The sequence below is a fragment of the Microtus oregoni genome, unplaced genomic scaffold (genome assembly GCF_018167655.1).
Source record: "Microtus oregoni isolate MIOR12 unplaced genomic scaffold, Mior012 000008F_ref0000371, whole genome shotgun sequence".
NCBI classification, from domain to species: domain Eukaryota; kingdom Metazoa; phylum Chordata; class Mammalia; order Rodentia; family Cricetidae; genus Microtus; species Microtus oregoni.
In genome coordinates this window covers 2,751,359-2,775,686 of record NW_024543067.1, presented here as the reverse complement: position 1 = coordinate 2,775,686, position 24,328 = coordinate 2,751,359, and the positions used below count along the sequence as shown (strand labels likewise).

At 44.4% G+C, this 24,328-nt stretch overlaps 1 protein-coding gene across 1 annotated transcript in view; it reads left to right on the top strand.

The window, feature by feature from the left end:
- Nucleotides 1-24,328, top strand: part of Abca1 (ATP binding cassette subfamily A member 1) — a 120,553-nt gene that overhangs the window by 85,671 nt on the left and 10,554 nt on the right. Inside the window, exons 25-41 of the mRNA XM_041656734.1 lie at nt 764-966; nt 2,374-2,422; nt 2,606-2,719; nt 3,949-4,097; nt 6,066-6,190; nt 6,901-6,999; nt 10,643-10,832; nt 11,607-11,701; nt 12,780-12,812; nt 13,827-13,932; nt 15,311-15,385; nt 15,860-16,029; nt 17,111-17,288; nt 19,875-19,990; nt 20,099-20,243; nt 21,888-22,011; nt 23,990-24,119. Of these exons, the coding sequence (XP_041512668.1) occupies nt 764-966; nt 2,374-2,422; nt 2,606-2,719; nt 3,949-4,097; nt 6,066-6,190; nt 6,901-6,999; nt 10,643-10,832; nt 11,607-11,701; nt 12,780-12,812; nt 13,827-13,932; nt 15,311-15,385; nt 15,860-16,029; nt 17,111-17,288; nt 19,875-19,990; nt 20,099-20,243; nt 21,888-22,011; nt 23,990-24,119 (2,101 nt within the window). The remainder of the gene's footprint in view (nt 1-763; nt 967-2,373; nt 2,423-2,605; nt 2,720-3,948; nt 4,098-6,065; nt 6,191-6,900; nt 7,000-10,642; nt 10,833-11,606; nt 11,702-12,779; nt 12,813-13,826; nt 13,933-15,310; nt 15,386-15,859; nt 16,030-17,110; nt 17,289-19,874; nt 19,991-20,098; nt 20,244-21,887; nt 22,012-23,989; nt 24,120-24,328) is intronic.

The following is a 24,328-nucleotide window of genomic DNA, read 5'->3' as shown; positions in this document are numbered from 1 at the left end:
GCTGACTCAAGGTTTGCTGCTGGGCTGGGCTGGACCGGGTGGCGGAGGGAGTGAATGCAGCTTGGTGGTGGCTTGGCCTAACGCTTGCTGGGGAGCATGGGGCTTGGTCTCGGGGCTGGAAGGGCAGTATCATAGAGAACTGAGGTGACCGGGAGTCTGGGGAATGCCTTGGGAGGAGTGGTTCCTGGATGAGATGTTGGAGGGCCAAGCCAGCAGGAAAGGAGTTGAACTCAACATATAAGAAAGGTGAGAGCCTAGGAGATGAAGAATAGCATTTCCATTTCCCTCGAGCAGTGCCTATGAGGGACCAGTATCACCAGTGGCATATGGAATAAAAATACCTAGCTGGCTGTCTCTACCCGGTCCCAACAGCTGGATTTATGCAGGAAGAGTTCTGCTCTTATAAACTGTTTGATTAGCCATCTTCAGAAGTAAATAAAGAATAGCCTTATCTGAAAGTTTACAGAAGAGCAGAGTCTTTATGACTCTTCCATCGAAGAGTCCTGGTACATACACAGTAGACACAAGGTTTCAATCTCTGGCTCATACCCAGCACCTACACGTGCCCCCAGCTTTGGTGACATAAAGGAGAATTAGAGACAGTCTCTTCTCTCTTGGAGTTTTCAGGCCAGGACGAGCGGAGTGATGGGTTTTGGTGTCTCCGCAGTGCTTCTGAGATGCAGGCAGAAGGTGAAGGCAGGGACTGCTGGCTCTTGCTTTAGAACTGAGATGACCAAGCAGCGCCACGCTCTTGTCCCCACAGATGTCTCCGCTATCTCCAACCTCATCAGGAAGCATGTGTCTGAAGCCCGGCTGGTGGAAGACATCGGCCACGAACTGACTTATGTGCTGCCGTACGAAGCTGCTAAGGAAGGAGCTTTCGTGGAGCTCTTCCACGAGATTGACGATCGCCTCTCAGATCTGGGCATCTCCAGTTACGGCATCTCAGAGACCACCCTAGAAGAAGTAAGCGGGCAACAGTCCCAAGGCCAGGGAGGCAGCCTACACTTGGAACGTGACTGCTATAGTGTTGGTTACCAAGATTTTAACGTTTGGGTAATGCCAGCCCCAGTAAGAGTGTAGTGCCAGAGAGCAGTGTATAGAAGTATCAGGACTGCTCCCTGGTGTGAGTAGTGTTGTGACCTATGGTGAACACTCATATATAGTAAATGGCTGATATTAGTTCACTGGAGCCAGATGCTGGTGATTTTTTTTATCCTGTTTATTTAGTTTTGCGATTATAATTTACTTACAACATTTCTCCTTTCCTCCCCCTCCCTCCAAACTTTCCCATATATGTCTCCTGATCTCCTTCAAATTCATGGCCTCTTTCATTTTATTATTTTTGGTTTTTGTATTTTATATTTTTAAATGATGTTTTTACTTACTCTTGGAGAAATATATTTTGGGCATATTAATTCCCCTCTTCCAATTCCTTCCAGACCTGCTTCCTATCTCTCTACCCATCCAAATTCATATTCTTTCTCTCTCAGAAAAAAACAAATACAAAAACATAGAACCCATTTGTGTTGGCCAACTCCCCTGGGTGTGGGCATGCCTCGTAGTGTGACCAGTACACCAGTGTCACTTCATTGATGGTGTTCAGTTTTAAACATTGAAAGCTCATGTATTGATTATAGCAGGATGAGGATTAATAGTGAAGGAAGTTGATCTGGGATTATGAATTAGCTTTGGGAGATCAAAGCCCGGGTTATCTTTACTATCTAGTGATGCTTCTCTTTAGAGACATACCCTCACAAGCCTTGAAGCCTAGAAGGGGTGTAAACATTTCTGGCTTGGCTGGCACCTGGTGTAGATTGTGCAGCAGACTCATCTGTGCTGACAGTGTAAAATTTCTAAAGCTCCCCTCTGTGCCTTTGAATCAAAATTTCTGGAGACGTGACTTTGTATGCAACTTCTGTTGCATGCTTCCTGCAGCGTGGTCTGTAGATAGGTTTGGAAATCAGTGACCTCGGATAGATTTCCTCTACTATAGTGTTTATTTCTAGTAAAAAGGAACCTATTCCCCTTTGGCCATTATTTCTTGGATAAATCGTCACAATGTGGTCCTGCTCCAAGTTCTAGGACCACAGGTAAAAGCGACTTGCCTCATTCTGGGTCAACATCTCCCTCATAAAGTTTGTTTTATTTTGGAAAGAATGGTCTGCATTGGTAGCTTTCACACATGAAGACAGGTTTTCTGTCCAAAACAGCTTCTCCCTCCAGTGGCTCTGATAAAATTGTTGTTGGTAAATATGGCCTCCACCTTCTTGGTCTTAAGAGCTTTATGTGGGATTTTACAACCTGATACGGAGAGTGGTAAGTTCTTTGGTAAAGTAGGTGCTTACATTGTCTCCTGCTATGGTTTTTCAGATATTCCTCAAAGTGGCTGAAGAGAGTGGGGTGGATGCAGAGACCTCAGGTAACCCGGATGTGTGGGCTGCGCGCTATTTGGGTAGGCTTTCTGCAGGCTGTTGAAGCTAGCCCCTGTTGTAGCCTTCCCTTTGCATCTGTCTGGTGCAGTCTCATTCTTAGCTTATGGGTTTGCTGTGGGAAGGTTTGATGTGTTTGATAAGCTGTGGGACTCCTTCCTTTGCCCATTTAGATGGTACTTTGCCAGCGAGACGAAACAGGCGGGCCTTCGGGGACAAGCAGAGCTGTCTGCACCCATTCACTGAGGATGATGCTATAGACCCAAATGACTCTGACATAGACCCAGGTATGAACGGACAAGATCTTTGTTCTGTTGTTTGAACTTGAATTTGTCTTTTATGTGTGTCTCGGCTATTTCTTTGATGGCCTTTGGCTAGGATCATAGATCCTAAAAAGATCCAAAGAAAAGAGAAAAAAGAGAGAGAGAGAGAGAGAGAAAGCCCCTTTCCCAATATGGCATGTCTGGTCAAACCTGAAGAAGCCCACCATTATCACTCCATTAAATAGGAAAATTTCATAGGTGGGTATGAGAAGATGACCCCGCCACGCTCTGAACCCATTTATCTGTTGCCATTTCTGTAGGGTCTCACTTTCTTGCACACCTTTGGTGTTTTAGGCATTGGATGAGAATTATTATTTTTTTAAAAGATTTATTTATTATATACACAGTGTTCTGCTAGCATGTATGCCTGCATGCCAGAAGAGGGCACCAGATCCCACTACAGATGGTTGTGAGCCACCATGTGGTTGCCGGAAATTGAACTCAGGACCTTTGGAAGAGCAGGCAGTGCTCTTAACCTCTGAGCCATCTCTCCAACCCCTGAATGAGAATTATTAAATGGACAGTTGATCTCGAAGGAATCAAAGGGGAGGTCGTGTTCGTAAACGTACATATTGTGGATGACTGCGTTTGTGTATGTTTGAGATGGAGAGGGAGTTACAAAATGAAACAAATTTGTAGACTGAGTACCCCATTTAGGAGTCATTTGTCTCAGACAAGGATGCATGGTTCTTAGGTACAGAAAATTATTTGGTCCTGCAGTCTGACTAAATAGGTCTGGCTTTTTGTTCGGCATTCATATTTCATTGTCAGGACTTAGAAGTTTTTAATTTGTCCACTTTTTATCAAGCATATAAAAGGGAGGAGACTAATTACCCGTGCATGTCAGCCTACCTGACCCGCTTCATAGGATGTAAGAACTGAGGACGACTTATTCCATCGGAACAGCTTGCTTCTCTTATTTGTGAGCACATCGTTGGTTGTCTCATGGCCTTTCAAGTTTCTGTGCTCGTCAGATGAGGACTGAAAGTGTGCATGTTGAGGAATAGAACTTTGAGCTAGAACTTTTTTCTCAAAAACATGGCTTTTTCATGAAAACCCTTAACTTCTGTGGTACCCTGAAGGCTGCAATCCACAGTTTCCAAGATGACTCGCCCAAGTTTCCAGAGGAAAGAGCGAGGTCAGTCAGATACAGCTGAGACTGGAGGTGACCCGCCATAATTTTTTCTCAACAGAATCCAGGGAGACGGACCTGCTCAGTGGGATGGACGGCAAAGGCTCCTACCAGCTGAAGGGCTGGAAACTCACCCAACAGCAGTTTGTGGCCCTTCTGTGGAAGAGGTTGCTGATAGCCAGACGGAGCCGGAAAGGGTTCTTTGCTCAGGTGAGATGTGCTGGTGTCTGCCTTCATGGACTGCAGACTCTTGGGCCAGAGAAGGTGGGGTACGACTGTGGTCAGGATACAGACACTGGGACCAGATTAACCAATGTCCACACTAATTCTGTTTTCTTGCCATTTGGTCATCTGCTGGCCAGCGATTTCCTTGCGCTTCAATTTCTTCATCTGGACATGAGGCCCGATATGTGGTTGTTATCAGGATAAAATGAAGTTTTTTATAATTGAGTTTGACATTAGTATATATGTATGGGGGAAATTCAAAGGATACCATCAAAGGGGATACAGTTTAGAAAAACTGGTTGGGCAAATTTAATTCTCATAACACAGGAGCTGCCCTGCTGAGATGTGCTTGATAGTGCACTTATTATTAGAAATATGGTATATTTCTCTGATTATGTGTAACTGCTGTGCAATGTGCATGAGGCTAAGGATGTAATTGCACGCAGCTCCCGTATGTCGTTTGCATGCCGGCTTGATCAGTTAGAATGGAATACATTTATTTCACAATATAAAACAAAGAACCATAGAGAACATGTCTGCCCTGCAGACCACCTGGGCAGCATTCCTTTAAAGTGTGAGTTTGAAGCCAGCCAACCTGGATCTTGATTGACCACTGGCTGACTTTTCTCTGTTCCATAGGGCTCTAGTTTGTAGATGGGGATAATGAAAATAGCACCACAAATAACCACAAGATGGGGTATTAAATAAGTTGATTCTCACTACAATACTTCCCAGTGGAATTATTCATCCACTGATAATTTTCTATATTGGAACTCAGAAATGCTAAAACCAGAGTTCCTGTTTGATTTCTTATAGCCCTGGAGATGGAGGCTAGGAATGTGCACATTCTAGGAAAACTACTACCGAGTCACAATCACAGTCAGGGTGATCATTGAAGCATTGAAGTTGTAAAGGGTCAGTTTCTCAGAAATGAATGAAAGGATCTTTTGGTTGGATCTGAAGAAGGGATATAGAAAGTTTGGAGAATTTCAAGGAAGGATTTAGATGAAGTAATAAGGGCGGCGGCCGGGCTGTGTCCCCAACAGCCCGGCCGCCTGCCCGGCTAGCTTATGCCCTGAAATAATTACACGGACACTGTATTCTTTTAAACACTGCTTGGCCCATTCTCTTCTAGGCTAATTCTCACATATTAATTTAGCCCATTTCTAATCATCTGTGTGTAGCACCCCAAGGTGCGCTTACCGGGGAGATTCTAGCCTAGTCCATCCTGGGTTGGAGCTTCATCGCTTGTGTCTGCCAGGGAACAGGGCATGGCGTCTCTGCTGAGGCGTCTGCTCCGGAGAGCAGAGCTGTGGAGTCTCTGAGCTCACTTCCTCTTCCTCCCAGCATTTTGTTCTGTTTACTCCTCCCACCTATCCTCTAACCAATAAAATGGGCCAGGGCAGTGCCTTTATTAGCCAATGACCTTCCTCCATCATTTAGATAAGAATGCTTTTTCCTGGGGCTCATAGGGGAGACAGTGGCTGCCACTCCTTCTGGGGGAGGACATGGCTATAGAGTTGGTTCTGTGTTCTCAGCATTCAGAGATTCAGATGTCACATAGGAACCCCTGCAGAACAGACAGAACCAGGATCAGGGTCTTCTGTTTCCTGGTCCAGGGCTGTTTTTCTCAGCCTTCGGCTGAGTCTATGACCCAGCCTGGTTTTTCTCAGTCTTTAGAGGGAAGAAAGAGCAGGGCTTAACATTTAGTCATTGTGGCTTTTTACTCTGTGACAGTCCCAGGTTGTGCTGTCCACTTTAGGAAATGCTAAGGAGAAAAAGGGATAATTTTCAGGCTCCTTTGCCTCCCAGCTGCCAAAAATATATTGGTGGAATTCAGCCATGGGCCTTGCCTGTGCCCCTCATTGCTGTGTAGATTTCTGACTGTTTTTTTTTTTTTTTTTTTTGTCCTGTGGTTCCTTCCCCTCTTCCCCTCCCAATACCTGTTTATAGATTGTCCTGCCAGCTGTCTTTGTTTGCATTGCCCTGGTCTTCAGCCTGATCGTGCCACCCTTTGGCAAGTACCCCAGCTTGGAACTTCAGCCCTGGATGTATAATGAACAGTACACGTTTGTCAGGTATGTGTTTGATTTCTTTAGTTCTCTTACACTGGAGGTCTGTAGATGAAAGTATTTGTGATATAGAGGGAAGTTTGAAAAGGGTTGAGATAGGGACTTGCTCTCTTCCTGGTGTGTGTGTGAGTGTGTGTGGGTGTGATGTGTATGCAGTCATATATAGATAGTGAATTAGTAATTTTTTTTCTCTACCTCACTTTCATTTTCTATACTTAAAGGTTTGTTTGACCCCTTTCTAGCTGATGACCTAGTATGGCCCATAGCTATAGATCATGGCCTGTGTTTGTGTCCTGGACCCATTGTTTTCTTGGTCTTTTTAACTGTTAGTACAAATAGTCAATAAAATCTGCCTCTCTGTTCTTGGAAGTTCCTAGTTGTCTGTGGCAATTAGATAATTTTCAAAGTAGCTTTGAAATGCTGATCCTTAATCATTTTTTTTATTTCACACGAATTGCATATGTCTTTGTGTGTATGTATACGCACATCTTCACGTGTAACCTCTTTGTACATGTTCCACTAGGGGTACCGTATGTTACCGTGATGCCAGATGTATGACGCTCCTCACAGGTGGCGTCTGTGTTTTACTTGTTTTGGTTTAAAAGCCTGTTTTCTGGGAAGTGCTTAGCTGAGGTTGCTCTGTAGGAAACATTTCCTACCCCGGAATCCTTGTTCGGGTAAACTTCCTGATCTGGATCTCTCTCGTGTACCTGCAGTAATGATGCTCCGGGGGACTCGGGCACCCAGAAGCTCCTAAACGCTCTGACCAGAGACCCAGGCTTCGGGACCCGTTGCATGGAAGGAGACCCGATTCCGTGAGTAACGCTTCAACCACCTCATTTTCTTTCTGGTGCTAATGCCTCTTACATTGTGACCACCACTGTTTAGCCTTTTAGTCAGAATTGATCTTAAAAGGCCAGGCAGTAATCAAAGAATTTAGGAGCAAATAGAATCTTCTAACATCCTTCATAACAAATCATTACCAACATTTGTTAACTCTTCACACCAGTCAAGTTTGATACGAGAGTAGACCGGGGGGGGGGGGGGGGGGCGGCGGGAATGTGCAATTTATAGATTTGCTCATCTCCACTTTAACCTGAAAAGATGACAGACTGATTTCTTTTATAATAGCCCCAACTCTCTTTTTGTTCAGTTGCATATTATGATCAGACATTCAGGACAAGTTTTAAATAGTAAGAAAATAAACTCAGTGATACGCTCAGTGCAGTGGACTGTGTATGTCTGTAAGGAGCAAGGCGTGAGGAAGCTCTGCTGAATGAAGCCAGTGTAGAGATGATGGGGAGAGAAAGGGGCTGGTGGAGGTAACTTCAAGTTTGCAGGTCCGAACAGAATTTCTGCCTGGGGTCATAAAGCCACAGAGTGATAGCTAAGAAACTGGGAGACAAGGTGATAGATACCTAGAGAAGGAGATTTAGAATCCCAAGCCGCAAAGGGGAGGATGGCAATCTTGTGTCAGAGCACTGAACATGGTGGCTATGTATACAAGACCCAGCAGATTCCTAGACGAATGGTTTCTGTGTATTTATCAGCTCTTAATTAGTGTTTGTTTTAGCTCCCTTTCTGTTGCTGTGATAAAACACCACGACCAAAGCAGCTTATAGAAGGAAGGGTTTTGGGTGGATAGAGGGATAGAGGAATCCGTGACCATCATAGTGAAGAACATGGCAGCAGGCAGGCGGGGACATGCTGGAGCAGCTGCTGACAGCTTGCATCCTCATCCACAAACAGGAAGCATAGTCTTTTGAATGTTACGAATCTTTTGACGTAACTCCTCCAACAAGACCACACCTCCTAATCCTTCCCAAATAGTTTTACCAACTGGGGAATCAAGTATTCAAACATAAGAGCCCACAGGGCTGTTCTCACTCAAACCATCACATGTTAGATGATGTGTTAGTCACTGTTTTGCCAGGAGAAAAGTAACTTGCATGGAGCAAAAATTTTTGGTGATTTTTAGGGTTTTAGTCAATGGTTGATTGCCTACAGGGTTTTGGGGTCTCTAGTGGGGTCAAACATAATGGGGAATATGTGTGGCACACAGCTGCTCACATCATCAAAACCAGTCTGCGAAGCAAAAGGAGACAAGGAAGGGTTGGGGGGTCCCAATATTTCCTTTTAACATGTGGAGGTAGCCACTTGTTTGCTTGTTCATCCCTGCCACCCGGCCAGCTTGGCCCCAAAATTACCACACAGAAACTGTATTAATTAACTTACTGCCTGGCCTTTTAGCTCTAGCTTCTTACTGGCTAACTCTTATATTAATTTAACTTATTTATATTAATCTGTATATCGCCACGTGGCAGTGGCTTACTGGCAAAGATTCGGCATGTCTGATTCTGGTGGCTCCATGGCATCTCTCTGACTCTGCCTTTTTCCTTCCAGCATTCAGTCTAGTTTTCCCCGCCTACCTAAGTTCTGCCCTATAAGCAGGCCAAGGCAGTTCTTTATTCATTAATGGTAGTCACAGCACACAGAAGGGACCCCTACATCTAACATGTGTCCTCAATTACATAACTTCCTTCTCTTAGGTTCTGTGGCTTAAGGACTCTGCCAACTCCCAATAGCACCACAATCTGGGGGCCAAGCCTTTAGCCTATGAGTGTTTGTAAGACATAGAAGACTCAAATTATAGTTGATAGTTACTAAGTATTCTTTGTACTTCAGTTAGTTCTTACTGGATGGTACATCCAGCAGCTAATATTGGGAACAGATAAATAGATGCTGAGGGTGGGGAAGGACACAGATTCTTTTTGACTTCACCCTACCTGTGGGATTCTGTGTGCAGGCTTTGCAGGAAGGAAGGATGAGGTAAGGTGATAGTAACTGAGCCATACGGATTCATGAATTGGTTCCAGCAAAGGCTGTATCTATAGGAGAGAGAACTTATGAGACAGACAGCTGACCTACAGAGATAAAAGAAATACCTGTCCCTGGCATCAGAGGGTGTGTGTGTGCTGTTTGAGTGCCATGGACTCTCTGGAGCAGTCCTGAAAGAAAGGGCTTCACCCTGCCAGCTCATACTGAAATTCAAATTTTAGGGTTTTGGAAAGTGTTAAGACTGTAGAAAATCTGAGTAAAATGCTTTTTCTGTGGACTTTAGTTTGTCCCAGCCTTTTGAAGGTTTTGTGTGTGGGTTTCAAAAGGACATGTCTTAGCTAAGAGGCCTCAGAGAGGAAATGATAAATCATTTGGAGAAGCTCTTCACTTGTGTGTGTATTTATAAACACACATACTAAAAATTAAGATTGCAACTATTTTAAATTGTGGAATCTTGAAAATTGGAAATCTAGAAGAAAAATTAGAAACGATAAGTCATTTTATACTCTGCTAGTAGGGAAAAAAATGAACCCTGAGACACAAGGGCCTTGTGACATGCTCCAAACAGTCCAGTCCTCTAGGCAGAGATGCGGGCCTTGCGCTCTCTGAGGATGCTTGTGGCCTTGCTTTCCACACAGCGAGCAAGCGTTCCTGCTCCTCTCAGCTCAATTCTCTACTTATTGGAGGACATAAATTGGGTTTTGCCATTCTCTACAAAATGTCCAGCATGCTAAACATAGATACAAACTCCTACCCATGCCTGTATCATATGACTCCTCTCTCCTTCCCTCCCTCCTCCTCACTCATCAGTCCATCTTAAAGCCCATCACACTATTTTCCTGTTGTTCATCAACTCTCTAAGACTCATTTCTTCACAGGGCCATTGTGCCTGACTTCCCATGACTTCTGCTTGGAGTGTTCTTCCTCACCAATTCTTTTAAAATTATGTCTGTTTATTTTAGTGTGGGTGTGCATGCGTGTCATGGCACATGTGTAGAAGGCAGAGTGAAACTTCTGCCACATGGGGCATAGGGATTGAACTCAGGTTTGGCTGTGGGCACCTTTACCCACCGAGTCCTCTTACCAGCTCATCATTCCAATTCTTTTACCAGCTTATTGTTTGTGTTTTGGCTGGCATGCTTTCCTGTTTTTTTTTTCTTTTTGATCTTTAGCTTCAGTGATTTGTTCTCTTCAAATATTCTCTTGCCGTTTCTGCTTTATTTGGGGCTGTGTTAAATTAGACTTGTTGTCCTGGCATGCAGAATCCATGAAAGCGGAGGGTTTGGATTGCTTACACCAGACTATCAGAGATGCAGAACACTGTGTAGCACGTAGTGGACCCTTCCTGTGTGCTGTGTCAACAGATGTTGGATAGTTGGATTGAACAGCATTCACTCTGAGCATCTGGAGCCTGTTTATGTTGTATTTCCCCATGCCTTCTGTGATGCCCAGCCTCCCAGGCTGCCCGCAGAGCAAATAGAATGAAGTCCTAGTCTCTTTCAAATGGTAGGGGCTGGGCACACGGGCCCTTACTAAAGAGCAAACCTGTGTTCTGAAGGGATCTGGGGAAGTCAGGCCCCTTTCAGGGGAGCCTACAACTCTTGGTGTCCCCTTTTACAGAGATACCCCTTGCTTGGTGGGGGAGGAGGATTGGACCACTGCTCCAGTTCCCCAGACCATCATGGACCTCTTCCAATATGGCAACTGGACGATGAAGAACCCCTCACCCACCTGCCAGTGTAGCAGTGACAAAATCAAGAAGATGCTGCCTGTGTGTCCCCCAGGGGCAGGGGGGCTGCCACCTCCTCAGGTGAGTCCCTGTCGGTATGACTGAGAAGTGGCTCAGGGTGTGGCTGGTAGCATTTAGGAGGCGGTAGGAATAGGTGATGTGATGCTAGGGTGATGGCAGCCTTGCTCTTACCTGAGACAGATGAGTGGGATTTGGGAGAGGGGTTTGAACTACACTGTGCCAGTGCCTGTCATACCGCTCTCACCGACCCAGCTTCCTACCCTGGTTCTGTCACAGCTGAGCTGGTGGCTGTGTTTACTCTTGGGACAGTTTTTTTTTTTTTTTAACTTCAGAATAAGGAAGTGGACCACAAAACTTAGGTGTATCTTATCAACTCTTACCTTCTTTGGGACTCTGAGTTTTGAAAGGAGATCTGAGTTTTTTGTTTTTGATTTCTTTTTTTTTTTCTGAAAATTTCAGGATAGTCTATCTCTCTGCTATTTCATCAGAATCCACAATCTAGGCTGGAGGGTGGGGATAGGTGATTTTTAGTGGGTGTACAAACTTAAATCTCACTTGCCACCGTAAAATCACCTGATCCAGTCACCAATATAATGCTCACGTACAAAAGAATCCACTGGGCAGTTTATAATGCTGTTGCCTAAATATTCTGGTGGAATGGAGAATCCCATCTAGATATCTAGACTACTTTCTGGGGGTAATTTTGGCTTGGCATAAGTGAGGGACAAGTGCTGATGCCCGGTCTTGGTGGTGGATGGCTGAGGGTCTAGCCTGAGCCCTGGGGTCCCTTTGGCTGTTGTCTGTTTTCTGAGCTCGGTTTCCATGTCATAACAGAGAAAGCAAAACACTGCCGACATCCTTCAGAATCTGACGGGAAGGAACATTTCCGACTACCTGGTGAAGACATACGTGCAGATCATAGCCAAAAGGTATCTCCTGTTGAGACCTGGCTCGCTCTCTACCATCGCTGAGGGGAGACATTAAGGCCCACAGATGTAGACCTGAGCCGTAGGGAAATGGAAGATTCTGGCTCTGTGGGAAATTTGGCACATTGCATCGAGACACGACGGTGCACGGGGTATTGTGAGTCTTAAACATTCAACCTAGAGGATGAGGCTGGCTGCTCTAGAATGAAAATAAATTAAATGTGGACTTAGATTTGAATTCTGACCCTCAGCAGCTGCTTGACCAGGTTCAGCCCATTGTTCTTGTAAAATGTGACGTTAGTATTGCACTAAGTTTGTTGTGGGGGCTCAGTGAAGTGACATAAGCAAAGAGCTTTAGGCCTTCTCACATGGGTGGCTCCATAAACACAAGGTGTTCTGAAGCAAAATCAGGGTAGACTCAGTCGCTTTTCGTACCGATGGAGCCTTTCAAGAGACTTGTAGATTCCTGGAACATGACCGCATAGGGCCCAGTGTTTGGTTAGTGCTCAGAAAATATGTTCCCTTCCCATCAGTGTGGTCAGGTGGCCTGTCCCTGTTTGAAGTGACTGTAAATGACAAGGGTATACTAGAATGTGAGTAGATTTCCCAGAGCTGGAACCTCTCCCTCCACATGGGATTTACAGTTGAAATTCATTAATTAATTTTAGACAAGGTTTCATTATATAGTCTTGACTGGCCTGGAACTCTCTCTATTTTAGACAGTGTTTCACTGTGTAGTCTTAGTTGGCCTAGAACTCTCTGTATAGACCAGGGTGTCTAGATCCACCTGCCTCTGCCCCCTGAGTACTGGGATTAAAAGCACGTGCCACAATGTCTGCCTGTATGGTGGATTTTACATTTGCTGAATTTGCTGTGTGATTACCATATGGGTAAGGTTTCTGAGACAGCCGGAAGGACATGCTGAGAGTGACCCTCCCGACGACCTGGGTGCAGTACTGCAGCCCTGGTCGTACATCGTTCCTGTCTCTGTACTTGTCCTCGGATAGATGATTACCTCAGCATCATCAGTATGACCTGCTCTTTCTGGACCTGATTTTTGGTCTGTCTTTTCTTTCTGCAGCTTAAAGAATAAGATCTGGGTGAATGAGTTTAGGTAAGTCAACCCCGATTTTCCATTTTCCCTGTCACTGTGAGTCTCAGGAGAGTGATTTTGATGTAGACAAGGCTGTAGTTTGGGGGATTGTTTGCATGTGCACACACTTGGGTGTGACCTCACCACGGAGGAGGCACTAAGGTGCTGCGTACACACGTGGGTGTTGGGGGTGGCACTAAGGTGCTGCCGGCTGTGGAACACACGAGGCTACAGGCTGCATTGTAGTGCACTGTGAATTGCGCAGCAGTATTCATGGTACATCACTCTAGAAGCCTCGGAAACATTTGACACGGTACTTGAGGAGATTCAGAAATCTCTCACAGGCCTCTGGAGACTTAAGAAAGTACAATGTCATAGGGGAAGACCAAACAAATTCCCAACAGTGCCTAGGAACTCAAGGAAAAACCTTCAGGCCTTTCATATGACACAAGGTCTTGGCAGGAATGAAAGGCACACAAGCCGTGATTTCCACCTGTTTCTCTCTCTGGGTTTTGAAGGAGCGTGTGAGAGAGGGGAATGAAGCATTCTTGACATCAGCCTGTACAGTGTGGGGAAAATGAGTAGCCTGTGCTGCTGCTCCAGAAACCTCAAAGGCTCTGTTCCCAAGTTTCAGTTTTCCTCTCTGCCCTTTCTCCAGGGTTTAGGGCCCCTGGAACTCTGGGCAGAACAGTCCCACACCCACATAGTGGTTCCCATGCTGGGGAAGTCAAGACCTGTCTGTAGTCCCTACCTGACGTTCAGGGCTGTGCCCATCACCACGAGCCCTGACTTCCTGTCTCTGACGTGGGTGACTTACTCTATGGCATTAGCTCCCAGCCCTCCCTTTGGGCAGTAATCTTGAGAATGTAGATGGCTCCATTTCACAAGAGGAGGCAGCGTGAACTGTCCTTAGCCAAGTTTTCATCTTAGTTTGAATAAGATAGGGCTCTCATAGAACCTGTCTGCTGTAGTATCTGCTACGGAGTAATGGCTTGGGCTCACTGCCTGGGTTTTAATGGCAAGCCTTTCTTTTAGGTATGGTGGGTTTTCCCTGGGTGCCAGTAATTCTCAAGCCCTTCCTCCGAGTCGAGAAGTCAATGATGCGATCAAGCAAGTGAAGAAACTCTTGAAGCTGACCAAGGTACAGAATCTATCCTGAAACATGTCAGGAAAATAGGCCTGGAAGTGCTGGGACATGGGAGGAGTGGCAGGGGCTCAGTGTTCTGAACATGCTGTATACCAAGCAATTTCAGACAGACCACACACACACACACACACACACACACACACTTCTGAAAGTGTAGGTTAAATATGAACTGAGAGATTAAAACCTCTTACAACAGCCAAGTAGATGGAGTTAGCCAGTTAGTAAATTAATTGGGTTTCAGACATTTTCCTAAAACAGGAAATAGAGAAAAAAATGCATGAATTAATTTTTTTTAGGCTGGCCTTTAAGATCTGTTAAGCCCACATTCATTTTTCCCTATATCAGGTTTCCCAAGTTGAAATGAGAATTGAAATGGTCAAGTGAGGTGGATTCTGGGGTCTTAGACAATGGTGCTGGGTCTAGAATACTGTCTCATTTAGGGTTTCTGTTGCTGTGAAGAGACACCATGACCACAGCAACAATTATAAAGGCAAAGCATTTAATTGCGGCTTACATTTTCAGAGGTTTAGTCCACTATCATCATGGTACAACGTGGTGGTGGCATGCAGGCAGACATGGTACTGGAGAAGCAGCTGAGAGTCCTACATCTTGATCTGTAGGCAACAGGAAGCAAACTGTGACACTGGGCATAGCTTGAGCATAGAGGAGCTCAAAGCCCAACCCTACTTGATACACTTCCTCCAACAAGGCTACACCTATTTTAACAAATCCACATCTCCTAATAGTGTCCCTCCCTTTGGTCATTCTCTTTCAAACCACCACAAGTACACAGCTCTCCTTTAAGCCGTGGGATGCATCTTCATGGAATGTGGGTTTTAGTTCTGGGATGGTGCCAAGAGACTCTGAAGAATCTTGGAAATGTAGTATTTTATTTTTACTCATGTGTATGGGTGAATTGCTTATGTGCATGCCTTTGTGCTGGGTATATGCCCAGTGCCCACAGAGGCCAGAGAGGGCATTGCCTCCCTTGGGACTGGTGTTACAGATGGTTGTGAGCCCAGATTTGGGTGCTGGGAATTGAACCTGAGTCCTCAGAAAGAACAGACTGTGCTCTTAACCTTTGATCCATCTCTCCAGCCCCAGAATCTTGGGGATTTAAGGATTTAAGTTACAGGCTTTTTAAAATTATTATTATATTATTTTGTGATTCTTTCATGAGGTCATATCATGGCAACTTTAGTGCTGCGGATCTGGTTACTTGTTCTCAGGAACTGTGTATGTAATAATGACTTTAGATATAATTTCAATGACGTGGTGGGTGTCTTGGTCTATGTACAGCTAGCTCATTGCTCACTATCGCCCCCTAACTGTGCAAACAAACACCACTGAGGCAGGATTCTCTTGTTTACAGGACAGTTCTGCAGATCGTTTTCTCAGCAGTTTGGGAAGGTTCATGACAGGACTGGATACCAAAAACAACGTCAAGGTATGCCATTGCCTGTGGGCTGCCAACTTCTTAATAAACAACGGTCCTCTCTTCCTGGAAATCCCGTGGTTAAGTCCCTACGGACAGTCGTGGCAGAAAGGAGCAGATGTTAACTTTACCAGTGACAGTGTAGTGAGTAAGAGAATTTCTTCTGCCACCAGACTTTAGCATGTGAACTGATGCGACCTTTGCCCTAAGTTACTTAACCTGTTTAAGTGTCAGTTCCTAGGTAGCAGGAAGACAGTAACCATGGCGACCTCTAACGTTATGTGGGGAACTGGTTGAAAGTGTCAGATCTATACATACTAACCATGTAGCCAGTGGTCAGTGGATCCTGCGCCTGTAATGCTTTTTGTTTGGTACACAGCTAGCTGGAATTCCTTTCTGAAGTGTCCACGCATGTTTTGTGTGCGCACGCACTTTTGGGAGCACGGTTTGGAGGCATCACCTTGAAGTTGGTTTGTTTCCCTTCAGGTGTGGTTCAATAACAAGGGCTGGCATGCCATCAGTTCCTTCCTGAATGTCATCAACAATGCCATTCTCCGGGCCAACCTACAGGAGGGAGAGAATCCAAGCCAGTACGGGATCACTGCCTTCAACCATCCGCTGAACCTCACCAAGCAGCAGCTCTCCGAGGTGGCTCTGTAAGTGTTCTAAAAGGGTGGGGTGTGCAGGTGGGAGGGGGTCATGCACCCGGGAAAGCTGGTTGTAACAGCTGGAGATAACTGTATTGTAGAAGCCTGGGTTGATCCAGGGTCTGGGCAGAAAGTGATTGCCTACCAGTGTTTCTTGACTTGAAGAAGGAAGGCCAGATCTGTGAAAACCATCACATTTGATGAAGTCACATAAAGTGAATTGAAAATTGTTAATACAATTCTGATTAACTTTTAAATATTTCATTTGCTTGAAAATTCATTTTTTTAAAAAAAATTAGTGAAACGTGCATTTAATGGCTTGTTTCCGGAAATGTGTGCATAAAAGTGGCACATATACATGTGTGTGCACACTCCTGTACATGTGCATAAATTTTAAGGTTAGTAGAGTCTTTGAAGTGAAGGAATCTGGATTTGAGCTAAGCTTTCTAGGTATGTAATATTAAATGCGGTAATTTGTATAAATTGATAAAGTCAGCACCCAGGACGGAGTACTGGTAATCACCATGCTAGATTCCCCTCTCATAAGTAGGGAATAGTACATTAGTGAATAACTACTGTAGAATATTAATTTTTACGAGACTCGGTATAATGGTCTTTTTGTATGGTTTGATACATGTGACTTTATATGTGTAGTCTGATATATGCATCCTGTTGTTTTTTGCTTATTTATTGCCCTATGACAAACTTGTATGAGTAGCTTCCCAGTAAGATTGCTTGCTCATTTGAAACAATTCTTAAGCCACACTAACTTCTTTATATATGGAAGTTTCCAACTCCTTTCTGTAAGGTTAGAAATGGGAGAGAAGTGGAGATCATTAGACCACATCCATACTTTGTTCTGTAGTTTCATTAGGGGAGTAGACTCATTTTACATTATTGAAACCAGTTTTACGTTTGAATTGTTTTTTTAAAAATGTTGTGTGAAAATAGTTAGACGGAACCCTGAGACAGAATGTTTGCTGAGCATATGTTTATCCCGCCGCACTTTGGTTGTGTTATGTCTAGTTGTTTGCCGTGTCCCCAGCTGCATCAAAGGTCCCTCTGATCTTTACTGCCTCTTCCTTTCTAGGATGACCACATCTGTTGACGTCCTTGTGTCTATTTGTGTCATCTTTGCGATGTCCTTTGTCCCAGCCAGCTTTGTTGTGTTCCTGATTCAGGAGCGGGTCAGCAAAGCGAAACACCTGCAGTTCATCAGCGGGGTGAAGCCTGTCATCTACTGGCTCTCCAATTTCGTCTGGGATATGGTGAGGACACAAGACTGTCCATCTCTGTCTGAATCTCCATGGGGACTGTAGACTCATGGGCATAAAGAAAAAACAGCCTGTCACTAACACCAGGGAGTGTCCCATTTAGTCTAAAATTATATAAAATAGGAAAAGGGAGAGGCCGCTGAATGCTTCCAGGACACCACATATATAAACTAACTGTACATCATGTGACCATCTGACCACTGTGACTACAGTGACCGCCAACTATCACCTCACATTTCTTATGTGAAAACGTTGGGCGCTCTCTCTCTCTCTCTCTCTCTCTCTCTCTCTCTCTCTCTCGCATTTACTGGTCTTACAGAGAACCCAAGTTTACTTCCCTCCACCACATCAGGCTCCAGGGGATTTGACACCCTTTTCTGGTCTCTGTGGCTGTCTGCACACATGCGTGCAGATACTTGCATATGTAAATAACCCTTTATCTTAGTCAGAGTTACTATTGCTGATGAAACGCTAGGACCAAAGCAACTTGGGGAAGAAAGGGTTTATGGCTTACACTTCCATCAAGGAAAGTCAGGACAGGAACTCACACAGGACCAGAACCTGGAGGCAGCAGCTGATGCAGAGGCCATAGCAAGGCACTGATTAATGTTGGGCCTGCTTTCTTATAGAACCCAGGACCACCCGTTCCCGGGATGGTCACTGCTGCAATGGGCTGGCCCCTCCCCCATCAATCACTAATTAAGAAAATGCCCTACAGCTAGATCTTACAGAGGTGTTTTCTCAGTTCAGGTTCCCTCCTTTGAGATGACTCCAGCCTGTGTCAAGTTGACAGAAGGCCAGCCAGCACTCTCTAGAAACGAGACTAGAACTGAAGGACCTCTATTAAAACCCAAGCCAGTGCCTCCAGCTTACCTGAAAGGTTTCCGCCTAGAGTCAGAATGCTTTTCATCTTGCTAGGGAAGCCACTTGCCACTGAAAACTCCATAAATTATGTCAGCATCTTGTCCATCCATTGCAGTATATTTTTGTATTGGCTATACTATATTGTTTTTGTTTGGATCAATATGAAGGACTTCATAGAACCCTGACGTTCCAATTATTGGTAAATGATCTTGATCTGTAGTCCCCCATTGGCCCTCATTAATTCTAAGCTACCCAGAGCAGATCGAATTCTTTTCCCAACAAATGCTTCCTCAGATACTTGAAGACAACTCTCATTTAACAATTTTTTTTCTCGCAGACAAGATGGTATGTGAGAACACACATGATCTCTAGGATGTTGTACAGATATGAGTGATGATAATGGAGATGATGAGATTGCTTATGCTAATTACACCAAGTGTCTGTGACCTGTCACTCTTCTGATCTGATTGCCCTTCCATGGCTGTGCTCCATTTATTAATATTCCTTCTGAAAAGCAAAGCCCAGAATTAGCCTGTGTTCAGGCCATGGTCTGAAGGGTTATGAGTCTAGGGAAAGCTAATCTTTATATCATAGTCTAGAGCTAATCTTTATATCATGCTTTTTTACTGCAGCTCGAAGTATGGCACTTAGAAGCAGCACTGACTTATTTCAGCTTCGTAATGAACTGAAACCTATTTAGTATGAATTATTGTAAATTAAGGTCTCGTTCATCCCGATGCTAATGCGCATAGTATCAACTGTTTCAAATCTGATTTTTTTTTTTTTTAAACACTGGTAGACTGCATCTCCTCGGCATTCGTTTGCTGTCTTTTGTCTCGACCCAGCAGTTCATTCTTTTCCAATGTCCTGAGTGCTCATTACACGTCTGAAGGTGCCTGGCTGTGCCCGGTAGGGGTCATTCAGAGATGAAAGGGCAAGTCCTTGACCTCAGGACATCACTTGTATGCACATGTGTTTTCTGTCCCTCCCCGCCCAACAATCTAGAATCTGCTGCAGGCATGTCTTGTTTGAGTTGTTGATGAGCACATTAAGCAGGGTGAGACTAAGGAAGTCTGGAGCTGCCCTTCTGTTATCTGCCAACCCACTGTCACCTCCCTGCATGTGCCCCTCCTTCTCCCCTCCCCCGTCTGTGTGTGTGTGTGTGTGTGTGTGTGTGTGAGCTATGAATTTTCATAATTGTCCCTGGGTCAAGTCTTTATTTCTTCATTTTAATGCTTGAAGCACTGTCAAGACAGACTGTAAAATTACTCTCGGTGTGATGAAACAATTTTGACATTCATGTTATGAGAGCTTATCTCACAAATAGATTACATGTGAGATTGAACTTGGGCAGACCATAATATAGCATTAATGATGAAACCGACACAATCTTCCCTGGGTAGAATAATGGAAGCTCATTTGCTTCCTGTGAAATTGAAATGACTCTGCCTGAGAATCCATCCTTCAGTAAGTTTACTGAGCGTGACACCTTGGCTTAGCTGTAGGAGAGACGGAAAGGGCATGCAGTTTATAAAACCAGCCAAGGGTAAAATGCTTGTCAAACTGTATTGTCCAGAATTTTGATTAATAGTTTATGTGGCTTCATTAATTCAGAGTTATTCTCCAACATGTTTATTTGTCCTTTCTTGTCCGGTGATGTTGAGGACTTGGGATGTGACTTAGGGGTCAACTTTATTTTCTTATTTTTTCTTCTAGTGCAATTATGTGGTTCCTGCTACATTGGTCATTATCATCTTCATCTGCTTCCAGCAGAAGTCCTATGTGTCCTCCACCAACCTGCCTGTCCTAGCCCTTCTGCTTTTGCTGTATGGGTAAGGCAATTCTGGGTGACCATTCTCCATGTGGGCGAGGCATGTGGTACCCACTGCTAGAGGAAAGGTGGAAGACTCCAATGGATGCTTATGTTTGTGCCTTACCAGGTGGTCGATCACGCCTCTCATGTACCCAGCCTCCTTTGTGTTCAAGATCCCCAGCACTGCCTATGTGGTCCTCACCAGTGTGAACCTTTTCATCGGCATCAACGGCAGTGTGGCCACTTTCGTACTGGAGCTTTTCACCAACAATGTGAGTGCCGCATGCAGGGCTCCGGTGCCAGAGGACAGTGGTTAACCCTGACCTCTTGTTATTCCACTTGTCACCTGTAACCCTGAAACCACTAATCACTCTGCCTTTGCAGCTTCTGCCTCTTCTCTGGTTTATATAACTCTGTTTCTGTCCTGCTGTGCCTTGTATTTCTCTGGTCTTTTCTGTTTTCTTTGATGATGATGATGATGATGATGATGATGATGATGATTATTTCTCCTTCAGGGTCACTTTGGAAAAGACTGAACAGTCTGTCCTTGCTTTCTTATTTAGATACCATTTCTGGGTGATGCCATTCAGTCTTAAAGTTTTTATCCCCAGTGCAGTATCTTGTTTTTATCTCTCTGATCTGTGCTTTGATAGTTCCCTGGAACTCCAGTTCTCAGTGCCTCATGAATGGCTCCATTTAAATTATCTATAGATACCACACACTAGACGCACCGTTAGAGTCTTTCCCATTAGATCCTGTTTCTCTTGTCACCCCTGCTAGACTTGATGGCATCTCTGCAGTTGTTCATCATCTCTGATGCCTTTCTTGATGCCATCCTAGATGCTTTGCTGTTTATTTCCTTATTCATCTGCACCCTTCCAGCTTCAGATCTCATAAACAAGGCTATTGCTTTTGCTCTGAGACCTTAGCTTAGCACACAGTGCCTTTTGTGGGTGCACAGCCCTTGTTGGCCAGACACTATACCACATCCCCTCCCGGTGCTCAGTAATTTCAGCTGAGTTTCCCCTTAAACCACTGTATTCCTGCCTTGAAATGACCTTCTTCTATCGCAGGACCTGGGAGTGTCTGCCGTACCTCTAAGATTTAACTCCACTGTGAAACTTTCCTCATTTGCCCTAGTGGGGTGTCTGCTTTCTCTCTATGTACTGTCAGAACCCCCAGTTCTTCCTTCAGTGTAACACACATTTGGTTATGCCAACATTTCAAAGCTCCTTTTCTCTTAGTGAGACAGATGTTTAACATTTGCATCCTCCATGCCCTAGCCCCACACATCCAGCAAATAACAACTTACCCAACTGCTGGATTTTTTTCCTCTTTTTATTTTATGAGTATGGATGTTTGGCCTGCGTGTATGTCTGTACACCATATGTGTATAGTGCCCGAAGAGGCCAGACAAAAGGGTTGGATCCTCTGTAACTAGTTAGAGCCGGTTTTGAGCTCTTCTGTGAGTGCAGGGAACTGAACCCTGATCCTCTGTAACCACTGAGCCACCTCTCCAACTCCGCTGGCTTGATGTTTAGTTCCCATGGCTTGATATTCAACCAACCATGTCTTTTGGGGTCATAATACATTCTGAAGTAACTGAGAAGATGTTTTTGAAATTTCAACAAAATACCGAAACTCAAATATTGACCTAGATATGAATGGTTTGCTTTTACAATGCTAAGCTAATGCTTTGTTGTGGATTTGTGTCTGATTAAAAATAACGCAAAGTTAAAAGTTCGTTTTCTTTCACATATTTGGCATCTTTTCAGGTTTTCTGAAGAAAATGCCTGCTGCTGCTTCTTGGTATCTGAATTCAAAGGTCCAGGGAACTGGATGCTTTTCTTCACAACTGTATCTCAGGCTTAGGCTATGAATGATGTATGTTTCTCTTTCCACCTTTTCATCTTCAGAAGCTGAATAACATCAATGACATCCTGAAGTCTGTGTTCCTGATCTTCCCACATTTTTGCCTGGGACGAGGGCTCATTGACATGGTGAAAAACCAGGCCATGGCTGACGCCCTGGAGAGGTTTGGTGAGTGAGGTAGTAGCTGCAAGGCCAGCTTTAATGGAGGTTGCAGTTTTCAAGGGCCTCACAGTCTGATGGCTGCTTTAGGAAGAGGATGGGATTGGGTACGGGATGTCTGTCCCCTAACACCCCTCAAAGGCTGATAAGAGCACAGCTGGTCTGTTAGGAGTCTCGTCATACAGCCATTTATCTGTGCTTCTGATAACATTGACTTAAATGAAAAAAAAAAAAAACTTTGGTGTTTGTTGAAACTAATACCTGATGCCACAAATCAGTTTGTCAAATCCCTGGGAAAAGCAAGCCATAGCTGCACCAATTAGATAAGGCCAGAGAATCAAAAAGGAAGACATACCCTTCGATTCTACTAAAACCAGAGGCCTGTAGGTATGCTCATAGATTGTGTTTCACATATTTGTAAAGAGCTACTTATTGAAGTTCTTTTCTATTTTTATAATTGTTAAAATATCTTCTGCTCTTCTGTGATTATTCATTTGCTGGTTAATTTGGTTAGATGGGACATGCTACTTAATAAACTTAGAAGAGGGACTTTTTCATTTTAGTGATGAAAGGCATATGAAGAATTCAGGGATATTTTTCCTATACCTGCTAACGAGTCACTAGGTTACATTAAATGCTGCAGAAGTGGGCATCTTTAGTGTGCGTTTTCTTTTCTTTTCTTTTTTTTTTACTTAAACTATATTATTTTTTTTTATTTTTTTTAAATTTATTTATTTATTAAGGATTTCTGCCTCGTCCCCACAACCGCTTCCCATTTCCCTCCCCCTCCCCCGATCAAGTCCCCCTCCCTCATCTGCTCGAAGAGCAATCAGGGTTCCCTGACCTGTGGGAAGCCCAAGGACTGCCCACCTCTATCCAGGTCTCGTAAGGTGAGCATCCAAACTGCCTAGGCTCCCACAAAGCCAGTACGTGCAGTAGGATCAAAAACCCACTGCAATTGTTCTTGAATTCTCAGTATTCCTCATTGTTCAGCTAGTCCGGATTTATCCCATGCTTTTTCAGACCTAGGCCAGCTGGCCTTGGTGAGTTCCCAATAGAACATCCCCATTGTCTTAGTGTGTGGGTGCACCTCTCGTGGTCCTGAGTTCCTTGCTCGTGCTCCGTCTCCTTCTGCTCCTGATTTGGACCTTGAGATTTCTGTCCGGTGCTCCCATGTGGGTCTCTGTCTCTGTCTCCTTTCATCTCCTGATGAAGGTTAATATTCATGAGGATGCCTATGTGTTTGTCTTTGGATTCACCTTCTTATTTAGCTTCTCTAGGAACATGAATTATAAGCTCAATGTCCTTTATTTAAGGCTAGAAACCAAATATGAGTGAGTACATCCCATGTTCCTCTTTTTGGGTCGTTTTCTAATAGTTGTTACTTTTTAAAACTTAGAACTAAAAAAAATCTGACTCGAAGAATTAGTCAGGATTCTTAATTTTATTAGACATGGTTGGTTTTTTTTTGGGGGGGGGTCATGACTCATTAAAAAGGAAATCTTAGCAATCCTCATGGAGTTACAGATCTAATGCAAATTGGCTCTGAGAGTCCGACTGATGCCATCTTGTTCTGTAGTTCTCCAAATGAAATCTCAAAAGCAGCCATTCTTGTCATGGTGCATGGGTGGTGGCCATTGATGTCTCTAGAAAATTACTCTCTCTCTTTCTCTCTCTCTCGCTGTCCGTCCCCTCCCTTCCTTTCTTTTCTTTTCTTTTCCCTTTTTTTTAATATAAAAGGTAGTCCTTTAATTTTTTCAAGAGTTTAAAAAAATGTTTACACTAAATTAGCCTCTCAGGATAAGCATACAATTTACTAAGTTAAATGAAAAACAAACAACAAAAGCCATCCACAGCTCAAGCACACCTCTGTGCAGATCACTATTCTAGGAATACTCAAAGGGAATCTGCCTCAGAAACCGGAAGTAGGGCCATGTGTGATTCCGATATCTCCCCTCTGATCAGATGTCCGCATTGTGTCTCACAGGGGAGAATCGCTTTGTGTCTCCGCTCTCTTGGGACTTGGTAGGACGAAACCTTTTTGCCATGGCCGTGGAAGGGGTGGTTTTCTTCCTCATTACTGTCCTGATCCAGTACAGGTTCTTCATCAGGCCCAGGTGAGCTTTTTCTCCGCATCTTGGAGTAACTGGATGGGAAGGGCAAGGGGGACCGTGTCCTGGGTGACTACACTGAGCTGTGCTCACACAGTTAAATGGATTCTCCTTCTGTTGTGAGCATCCTCAGCGCCCAGCCCCGTAGACCCTAGCAATGGCGGCAAGTGGGCTTGATAATACTGCTTTTAGAGACATGAATTTTACCTTGGAAA